This window comes from Musca vetustissima, unplaced genomic scaffold (assembly GCF_032173495.1).
Source record: "Musca vetustissima isolate MV318-11 ecotype Yass unplaced genomic scaffold, APGP_CSIRO_Mvet_v1 utg12378, whole genome shotgun sequence".
NCBI classification, from domain to species: domain Eukaryota; kingdom Metazoa; phylum Arthropoda; class Insecta; order Diptera; family Muscidae; genus Musca; species Musca vetustissima.
In genome coordinates, this window is record NW_026886160.1 from 62,003 (window position 1) to 73,364 (window position 11,362).

Sequence of the window (11,362 nt, forward strand, 5' to 3'; positions counted from 1 at the left end):
ATGACGTGTGTCCAGTTTCGAGAAAATCGGTTCAGATTTTGATATATCTCCCATATATATTTTCGTCCGATTTATGGTGAATGGGGCACCAAAGTCCTTATATATCTTTCGATTTGCACGAAATTTGGCATAGCGTACTGAATCGAGTTTAGAATGATGTGCGTAAAGTTTCCTGAAAGTCGGTTAATATTTAGATATATTCTCGTTCGATTTAATATAAATAGCGTACAAAAGGCCCTATATTTCTTTCAATTTGCAAGAAATTCCAGACAGCTCACTGTAATAAAGTAGAATGAATTGTGCTAAGTTTCGTGAAAATCGGTTCAGATTTAGATATAGGCAACATATATACGTTCCGACTATTTTATGTTTATGGATTACCAAAGACCCTACATTTTTTTTCGATTTGCAGAATATACCCATATTGATGAAGAGTATCATATAGTCGGTCCAGTCCTTTACTACTTTCCTTACTGGGTTTTATTTTATTATTATTATCTTTTTTTTTTTTTGCTAGCCTCCATTATGACCCGATCATCACGAAATTTTACACAGAGGAAGAGGTCCGACATGGAATAAGCATGACTGTTTATAACGGAAAGATATGTACCGGAGAGTTGACAATATATCCAACAGGAGTGGCCGTCCTCTATATTGATACGAACAATATTATTGTGTATAATCGGAGGTGGGTATTATACCTAAATATTTACAGAGATCTACCTATTCTGATATTGTTTAGTATTGCCATTAACACACTAGGGGGCGTAAACTTCACTCCGATCGAAATCGTCCTATCAAAAATTATTAATATGAAGTCGATCTTTGGTTATAGCATCCAAATACGATGTGGTTGAACTTTTTTCACTCCGCAACAGGGTAGGTAACTTCTTTGCAGAATATATTCAATACAAGCCCATGTTCCTATAGAAGAGCTGGAGATCTTCTTATCGAAGACATGGAGCTCTTCTTAACGAAGACCCGGAGCTCTATTAACGAAGACCTGAAGCTCATCTTATCGAAGACCTGGAGGTATTTTTATAGCAGACCTGGAGATTTTCTTATCGAAAACTTGGAGCTATTCTTATCGAAAATCTGTAGCTATTCTTATTGAAAACCTGTACTATTCTTATCGAAGACATAATGCTCTTCTTATCGAATACCAGGAGCTCTTCTTATCGAAGATCTGAAATTTTTCTCATCAAAGACCTGGAGCTCTTCTTATCGAAGACCTAAAGCTTTTCTTATTGAAGACCTAGAGCTCCTTTTATCGAAGACCTGGGGCTTATTTTATCGAATACCTGTAACTCTTCTTATCAAAGATCTGGAGGTCTTTTTAAAGCAGTCGTGGACGTCTTTTTATCAAAGCCCTGGAGGCGTTCTTATCGAAGAGTTATTCTTATTTCAGTGGTAGTTATATTTTAGTGTTATTGTAAAGGGGGCCGAATTTGGACTCATCCGACAATACTTCTCTAATTTAATATTTTTGGTTCCCCATGGGTCGAAAATAGTCCTACCAAATGTTTTAGCTATTAGTCGATCTCTGGGTATAAGCCCCATATAAATGTCCTGTTCATTCTTTAGAATATAAGTTCATGTTCCTCCAGGTCCCATACAAACGTCTAGCGATATTTTCGGTATGTTGTAAAATCTACCACAATTTTCTAACCTGATTCGTTGCTGTTTGGTAATAACCCTCATTATTAAAGTCACGATCGATTTTATGTATTTGGGATGTCAGCATCATTGTGGAGGGTATAGAATATTCGAACCGTTAGAACGTAATGGCGTTTTTACTTTACTAGTAGTTTTTTTATTACACCAAAGGGTTCATATAGCGCATAATTTTGACAGGTTTCGAATTTAGCTCCTCAGAAAGTGAAAGTTCAGTAGCGAGTTTTGGTTTCGTTTGACTATCTTGCACGAATTCCGACTTTAAAGCTACAAATTTCAATATGTCATCCACTATTTTTTATTCTTCTGAAAGCAAGAAGACTTTCTTAGCACTGATGTAAATATCTTTATTTTTTCTACGGCAAAGTTAATGTACAGAATCGAATTTTTGCCTTGTCCGACTATCTGGTTCGAAGTCCGACAAATTTTTAATAAATTTCAATATGTCTTCAACATTCAATATCTTAAAGACGAACCACCAAGTATTGAAATAAATATCTTAATTTTTTCCAACAACAACTTCAATTTGCTTTTGTTGTTGTAATTTACTTCAGCCCGCATTCGATCGACATACGATAGCATTGAGAAGTAGACGAACAGAAGAAAAATTGTAAACGAAGTATGCTTTGTGTTAATGAATCCCTTTTGTAATTTCTCGTCATTGTTCTTCATGTTAATGTTTTTATTTTCTCGATTTTATTTGAGGATATTTATTTCTTATTTCTCTTCAATTTTATTTTGTTGTTGTTGGTATTTAACAGTTTGTAAATTTTTGCTGTTGTTGTTGTAGCATTCAATACTTACTTATGACGGTCAAATTAACTTTGGAATTACGTGTTGGGCTCTTTTGAAAATCGACACGGCACCGATATTCGCCCGTATCCTCCTGTTGGGCATTTGTCATGGTTAGTGTACCGGTGCGGCCATCGAGGGCAAAGGACAAACGTTCTCGATATGCTTCATCTGACCAATGAGTGGCATGGGAAAAGTTCGATTCACGGGTATCAACACTGCAAAGAAGACAAGGGAGAGAGAGAGAAAAATAAATAAAGAAGATGTGAGTAAAAAAAGATGAAATCAAAGAAAATGAATTGTCGAAATGAGAATGGCAGAAATTAAAACAATTGTCGGACAATAAAACAAATATCAACATCCAAATGGGGAAGACGAAGAATAAAAAAAGAAAAAAAAAACTTGAAGAATCCTCAATTGGAATAATGACACATAAGGATATCTTTTTCCCTTTGTTGTTGTTATTCGCCATAATGAGTTGATGTTGGCTGGGGAGAGAATTCTTGTTGAAGTGGCAATGGCCAAAGATTACAGGGTAATGGGGGTCTGAAGATGGGGTGAAGTGGGAGGGGGATGTGGACCCCATGCAAAATAAAACGGCGAACATTTTTTCCTTGGCTTTCTTTGGTTATGGACATTTGATCCAATTGTAATTCATCATCATCATTATCCTGGTGGTAAAAAATATCCTTCCTCAGTTCTCTACTCCTCATCCTCCCTTGGCTGCTTATTTTTGGCATAGTTTTTGCATTAAAATTTAACCTCCATTTCCGTTTTTCAAGTTCCTCAGTATTTTCGCCAACAAAAATTGCAAGAAAAAACCCCACCATTATTTGTTATCCTTTTGTCCTGTCCATTATCCATTCACCCCCTCCCCATCCAACACATGCCCAATAAAGCAAGAAAAGTGTCATCATTATCGTCAGTTTTGTCATCAACATTACTTTTCGGTTTCCTTTTGAAGAAAGGAGGAGGAGACAAACGGATTTTTTTTCACATCCTTTTGCAGGACAATAGGAGGAAAAAACACCAACAAAAAACTTTGTCCTTGCAAATGAATCCTCCAAAAAAAGTGAGGAGACAAAAAACCAACCGAAAAACTATAGTTTTGCAGCTCATTAGCGCAAGAAACCCGAAAGAATGACGCTGAATTTTTTATCTACGCGTTTTTTTTTTGCCTCCACCACTTCTTTTGGCGGGCCATCCACTTCCTTTTCAGCTGCTCCTCGCCGCCGCTGTGTCATTTATCTCATTTTATCGCCTGGTCGCTGCTATATTTGCTTGCTGTGACAAATTAATGAAAAGCCAACAACAACACCAACAACCCAGCCAAGCAATGACAAGCTATTACCCTTTTGCAGCTCTGTGGCGGCCTGCAAGCCAAAGAAATGAATGAAAATGAGCCTCGAAATGAGGGCAGAAGGAACAACAACAACAACGAAAGTGGAGACAACAACACTTGGCATCAAATTATCTGAACGGGGAAAAGGATAAAGACGTGGTGGATTTTTTTTTTTTTGCAATTTTTCTGCGAGATATATTTGAATGGTCATCATGGTGTCCAGTGGTCCAAGAAATGGAATTTACTTTGCCATTGAATGGAGAGGAAGGGAAGGAGAAGGAAGGAATTGAAAAGACTGATGGAATTTTTTTCAGGAAGAAAGTTACTTAAAACCAGTAAGGAAAGTAGTAAAGTCGGACTGGGCCGACTATAAACCTGAACCGAATTTCTCGAAACTTAGCTACATTTTTCTATACTTAATCCAGTGCGCTGTGCCACATTTCGTGCAAATCGAAGGATATATATGGACATCCGAGCAATTCCGAGCAAATCACAAGATATATAGGGACTTTGATGCACCAGTTACCTAAAATCGGCCGAAACTATAAATGGGAGCTATAACTAAATCAGAACCGATTTGCACGAAACTTAGCACACATCATTCTAGACTTAATTAAATAGGCTGTACCAAATTTCGTGCAAATCGAAAGCTATATAAGGACTTTGGTACACCATTTACCTAAAATCGGGCGAAACTATATATGGGAGATATACCTAAATTTGAACCAATTTTCTCGAAACTTAGCACACATCCTTCCTTACCTAATTAAGTACGTTGTGCCAACTTTCGTGCAAATCGAAAGATATATAGGGGCTTTGGATTACCATTTACATTAAATCGGACGAAAATATATATGGGAACTATATCTAAATCTGAACCGATTTTTAGGAAACTTACCACACATTGTTCTAGACCTAATTCAGTACCCTATACCAAATTTCGTGGAAATCGAAATATATATAGGGACTTTGGTACACAGAATGTTGCCTGCGGACAAGCCTCGTCGATTGGAATGGGCCCAAAGGGTCATCGAAATGGCCGAAGATGACGAGCAATTTTGGAACAAAATTATCATGTCCGATGAAGCCCATTTCACATTGAATGGCACCGTAAATAAGCAAAATTGCCGTTTTTACGCCACTGAAAATCCTCAGGAGATTCAAGAAGTGCCTCTTCATGACGAAAAAGTCACAGTTTGGTGGGTCGTTAGTGCGAAAATGATGACCAATTTTGTGATGTCCATTATTCGTCGAAAGCGTATGAGGCAGTTCTGGTTTCAACAAGACGGCGCTCCACGCACACAAGTCGCATATCAATCGATGTTCTGAAGAATTTGTTTTCGGACCGTTTGATGTCGAAAAGAGGTGATTTGGACTGGCCACCGCGTTCGCCCGATTTGATGCCGCCTGACTTCTTCTTGTGGGGATATTTGAAGTCAAAGGTTTACGTTAACAAGCCAAGGACCGTAGAAGAGCTCCGAAATGTTGGCAAAAACGATGGAAAATGCAGCAAAAAGGGCACAATATATCATCAACGACAGAGGCGGCCATTTGAGAGATAAATAAACAAATTAAATGATTAACATTGCCAACCGCCATTTTTTTATTTTTTTCCTTGATTTAAAAAAAAAAACATGGGTCCGTCGAATATGGGCAACCCTGTATACCTAAAATCGGACAAAAATATATCGGAGCTATATCTAAATCTGAATCGATTCCCCCAAGTGATCCTATGCATATTCTCAAAAGGAACCATGTGTCCATCTAGTTTCCTTTTGCCTGTTACAAACATATGCACAAAGACATAATACTCTGTACCACAGTGTGGTGAAGGGCATAAAAATCTGGTTTAGTTTTCTCACCTGTAAATGGGTGTCTTCAGTCCAACTTTATACCATATCACCAAGGCCACACGATCTTCGAGTAATGGTGGGGTTACATTACATGGCAGTCTTGCATGGGTGCCGACTATTGATTCGGCTACAACCGGAGGTCCTGGAAAGAGAACAAGAAGAAAAATTCAAAAATTTTAGATAGAAAACAAACACAATTTTTTTGAAGAGAATAAATTGCAGAACTCAAATCGCTTAAAAATGTTGATTTTAATATCCCGGAGAGTTAATTTATTTTCGAGATCCCCCTTTTGAGGTGCTTCATGCGAGGAAGGCAATTATTTTTTGTTCCTTAAATATTTATCTTAATTAAAAACTGAAAAAAACTTTACCTCAACTTAGTAGTAAATGCAACAGCTGTAAGCTGTTGACTTTCGACGCACATACACACACACACACACACCCAGGCTCATTGCGAACCGGGCTATTTTCATTTTCTTATTCTGCACTTTTATTTGTAAAATTCAAGTATAATTAGCAAAACAAATTGTAGTTTGTGCATAGCCAGAGTGCAGACCATCAGCAGTGGGAATTCAAGTGGAAGATAATGAGAAAGGGACGTAGTAATAACAAATAGTTAAACAGAAATGCAACAACAACGACGAAAAGTAGAAAAAAGAAATACAGCAAACGAGATAAATTGCAAGTTAAAAGAACAATAAATGACCAGAAGTTTTTTTTTGGCCAAGGAAGTTATACACTCAGAAAAAAGTGGGTGGTCAGATGGAGGATTTTTTTTTGAAAATAAAAAAAAATGAAAATATTTTCGCTTGGATCCAAAAAGGCGTAGATCTTTTCACATAATATTTTTCAGGGACCTCCACAAGATATGGATTATTAAGCTATAATTTTGAGAAAAAAATATTTGTTCAGGTACTCCAGAAATTTAAAATTTTTTTAATGACCTAAACATGCCGTGGATTTTTAAAGAATATTCTTAGTGATCTACAGAAGGCGTGGACTTTAAAAAGAATATTTTTCAGTGACCCATAGAAGGCGTGGATTTTTATAACCTTCACAACACTGTGATACAGGGTATTATGTCTTTGTGCATATGTTTGTAACAGGGAAAAGGGGTAGTCACATGGTTCCTTTTGAGAATGTACATAGAATTTCTTTCTGAGTAAACACAGTACAGGTCGTATTTTGAATCCGATTTGGATGAAATTTGGTACAGCTCATTTGTTTGGCCCACGGACGATCCCTATTGAAATTGGAAAAAATCGGTTCAGATTTAGATATAGCTTAAAGTTATTATATATCTTTCGATTTGCACAAAAGTTGTCATAGCGTGTTGAATTAAGTGCAGAATTATATGTGTTAAGTTTCGTGAAAATCGGTCTAGATTTAGATATAGCTCCTATATATAGTTTCGTCCGATTTTATGTAAATGGTGCACGAAAGTCCCTATATATCATTCGATTTGCAGGAAATTTGGCGTAACGTATTGAATTGAGCTTAGAGTTATGTCTGCTAAATTTCGTGAAAATCGGTCCAGATTTAGATATAGCTCCCATATATATGTTCGTCCGATTTAATGTAAATGGTGCATCAAAGTCCCTATATATCTTTCGATTTGCATGAAATTTACCATAGCGTAATGAATTGAGCCTAGAATGATGTGTGCTAAGTTTCGTGAAAATCGATTCAGATTCAGATACAGCTCCCATATATAGTTTCGTCCGATTTTATGTAAATAGAGCACAAAAGTCCCTATATATCTTTCGATTTGCACGAAATTTGGCTCAGCGCACTTAATTGAGTCTAGAATAATGTGTGCTAAAATTCATGAAAATCGGTTCAGATTTAGATATAGCTTCCATATATACTTTCGTCCCATTTTAAGTAAATGGTGCCCCAAAGTCCCTATATATCTTTCGATGTGCACGAAATTTGCTATAGCGTATTGAACTGAGCCTAGAATGATGTGTGCTAAGTTTCGTGAAAATCGGTTCCGATTTAGATACAGCTCCCATATATAGTTTCGTCCGATTTAAGGTAAATTGGGCACCAAAGGTCCAAAGTTAAGCCGATTGGGACACAATTTTGCTCAATGTACTGAAGTTACTATAACCTATTGGGTGTCAAGTTTTGTTTGAATCGGTTCGAATTTAGATATAACTCCTATATATAGAGTTTCGTCCGATTTTAAGTAAATTGTGCACCAAAGACCCAAATTTACGCCGATTGTCGCTCAATGTTGCACAACGTAACGAAGTTAGAGTAGTCTAACGTGTTTTGTTTAAATCGGTTCAGTTGTGGATATAGCTTCTATATAGGTTTATGGTCCTCCAAAAATGTGAATTCTATTAGGATGCATCTGTTTTATAGATCTATAGTGGTTAAGGGTATCATATAGTCGGCCCAGTCCGACTTTACTACTTTCCTTACTGGTTTAAAATAATGTTGTCCAAGGGCCTAAATAAGGAGTGGATTTTTTTTAAATTATTTTTTAAGGGTCGAAATAGGCGTGGATTTTTAAAGTTATTTTTTAAGGGTCGAAATTAGGCGTGGATTTTTAAAGTTATTTTTTTCAAGGTACTAAATAAGGTGTGGATTTTTTTCGTTTTTACCAAAGGTTTTGCCTTGAGTGTAAGTCCAATAGAATTGCATTGCATTCCCAAGAAGAAAAACTCTAGTGGTAGTGTCTTTTGCATGTTTTCGATTTCAATATTCCTTTCCTTCTCCATCTATTTTGATAATACAATACACAAAGGCAGCATTGGCCACTGGAGGGTATTATTTCTGCAAACTCAACTTATTTCAGGACCATTATTTTTTTGGGGGTTTACTTCAGTCCTCTCCCTTCCCCTTGGCCCACATCTTGTAGATATTTTCTGATATGACCGACAAAAAACTTAAACAAATTCCTTTCGTTTATTTTTTGTCTACTCCTTTCTTGGCTCCATGGTTTTTTGTAGAATACTTTAACTATTGTCTGAGTCGGTTCATCTCTTTGTGAGTGTCTGTGTGTGTGTGCTACAACAACAAATTACAATTTAATTTTAATAAAATACCATTGGGACTTAATGTTTTCTTTGATAAAAAAAAACTACGAAAGAGAATTTTGTTCACAAGACAACTAAAATGAATAGAAAGGAAATCGTTTGAATATCCTTTCCAAGGAATCTTTGTTGGCAGCATCATCATCTTCTTCTGCTGCATCTGCATTTTCTTCTTCTTCTTTTTCGTTATTTCGAGAATGTCTTCCAGTAAATAAATAGTTGGACTTTTACTAAGTAAAGCATCAGATTAGAGAAGATAAAAACAAATTATTTGTCTGAAATTGAAGTAGAGTTACTAAAAGCAGGAGATGTTTCTAATCCTTACAAAGGATATTCATTTAATGGAATTTAAGGAAATAAAAAATGAAAGGGAGGGAAAACTTAGGGCGCTCTATAAGGCGTGGATATTTTAAAGATATTTTTCAGGGTCCTTTATATGACGTGGATTTTTTAAAGAATTTTTTTAAGGGTCCTTTATAAGGGGTGGATATTTTAAAGGATATTTTTCAGGGTCTTTTATAAGGCGTGGAGATTTTGAAGAATATTTTTCTGGGTCCTTTATAAGGCGTGAATATTTTAATGGATATTTTTCAGGGTCCTTTATAAGGGGTGGATATTTTAAAGGATATTTTTCATGGTCCTTTATAAGGCGTGGATTTTTTAAAGAAAAATTTTCCGGTTCCTTTATAAGGCGTGGATTTTTTAAAGAAAAATTTATCAAGGACCATTATAAGGCGTGGATTTTTTAAAGAAAAATTTTCCGGTTCCTTTATAAGGCGTGGATTTTTTAAAGAAAAATTTTCCGGTTCCTTTATAAGGCGTGGATTTTTTAAAGAATTTTTTTAAGGGTCCTTTATAAGGCGTGGATTTTTTAAAGAATTTTTTAAGGGTCCTTTATAGGGCGTTGATTTTTTAAAGAATTTTTTAAGGGTTTTTTATAAGGCGTGGATATTTTAAGGAATATTTTGCAGTGTCCTTTATAAGGCGTGGACTTTTTAAAGAATATTTTTCTGGGTCTACCAAAGGCTTGGTTTTTTTTAAAGAATATTTTTCTGGGTCCTTTATAAGGCGTGAATATTTTAAAGAATATTTTTCAGGGTCCTTTATAAGCCGTGGATATTTTAAAGAATATTTTTCAGGGTCCTTTATAAGGCGTGTATTTTTTAAAGAATATTTTTCTGGGTCCTTTATAAGGCGTGGATTTTTTAAAGAATATTTTTCTGGGTCCTTTATATGGCGTGGATTTTGTAAAGAATATTTTTCAGGGTCCTTTATAAGGCGTGAATATTTTAAAGAATATTTTTCAGGGTCCCTAAAAGGAAGAAAATTCCTCAGTACCCTGAGGACTGTTTTTCGACAATTCCTCAGTAACCTGAGGACTGTTTTTCGTATAGAAAAAAATTCCTCAGTACCCTGAGGACTGTTTTTCGTATAGAAAAAAATTCCTCTGTACCCTGAGGCCTGTTTTTCGTATAGAAAAAAATTCCTCAGTAACTTGAGGACTGTTTTTCGTATACGAAAAAAATTCCTCAGTACCCTGAGGACTGTTTTTCGTATACGAAAAAAATTCCTCAGTACCCTGAGGACTGTTTTTCGTATACGAAAAAAATTCCTCAGTACCCTGAGGACTGTTTTTCGTATACGAAAAAAATTCCTCAGTACCCTGAGGACTGTTTTTCGTATACGAAAAAAATTCCTCAGTACCCTGAGGACTGTTTTTCTTATAGAAAAAAATTCCTCAGTACCCTGAGGACTGTTTTTCGTATAGAAAAAAATTCCTCAGTACCCTGAGGACTGTTTTTCGTATAGAAAAAAATTCCTCAGTACCCTGAGGACTGTTTTTCGTATAGAAAAAAATTCCTCTGTACCCTGAGGCCTGTTTTTCGTATAGAAAAAAATTCCTCAGTACCCTGAGGACTGTTTTTCGTATACGGAAAAAATTCTTCAGTACTCTGAGGACTGTTTTTCGTATACGAAAAAAAATTCCTCAGTACTCTGAGGACTGTTTTTCGTATACGAAAAAAATTCCTCAGTACCCTGAGGACTGTTTTTCGTATACGAAAAAAATTCCTCAGTACCCTGAGGACTGTTTTTCGTATACGAAAAAAATTCCTCAGTACCCTGAGGACTGTTTTTCGACAATTCCTCAGTACCCTGAGGACTGTTTTTCGACAATTCCTCAGTACCCTGAGGACTGTTTTTCGTATACGAAAAAATTCCTCAGTACCCTGAGGACTGTTTTTCGTATACAAAAAAAAAAATTCCTCAGTACCCTGAGGACTGTTTTTCGTATACAAAAAAAATTCCTCAGTACCCTGAGGACTGTTTTTCGTATTCGAAAAAAAATCCTCAGTACCCTGAGGACTGTTTTTCGTATAGAAAAAAATCCTCAGTACCCTGAGGATTATTTTTCGTATAGAAAAAAATTCCCCAGTACCCTGAGGACTGTTTTTCGTATAGAAAAAAATTCCTCAGTACCCTGAGGACTGTTTTTCGTATAGAAACAAATTCCTTAGTACCCTGTGGACTGTTTTCCGCATGGGAAAAAATCCTCAGTAATCTGGGGACTCGTTTTTCTTCCAGAATGAAGTTCATATATTTATTATTTAAATTTCCATATGTTAACTCCTTCCCTCCCCTTCTCATTTTCCGCTCAA

At 36.0% G+C, this 11,362-nt stretch overlaps 1 protein-coding gene across 1 annotated transcript in view; it reads right to left on the reverse strand.

The window, feature by feature from the left end:
• Positions 1-5,816, reverse strand: part of LOC133333626 (hemicentin-1-like) — a gene marked incomplete at both ends in the record, with an annotated part of 62,472 nt that extends 56,656 nt beyond the window's left edge. The window contains 2 exons of the mRNA XM_061541932.1: positions 2,479-2,684; positions 5,671-5,816. Coding sequence (XP_061397916.1) covers positions 2,479-2,684; positions 5,671-5,816 — 352 coding nt within the window. The remainder of the gene's footprint in view (positions 1-2,478; positions 2,685-5,670) is intronic.
• Positions 5,817-11,362: the final 5,546 nt, after the last annotated feature.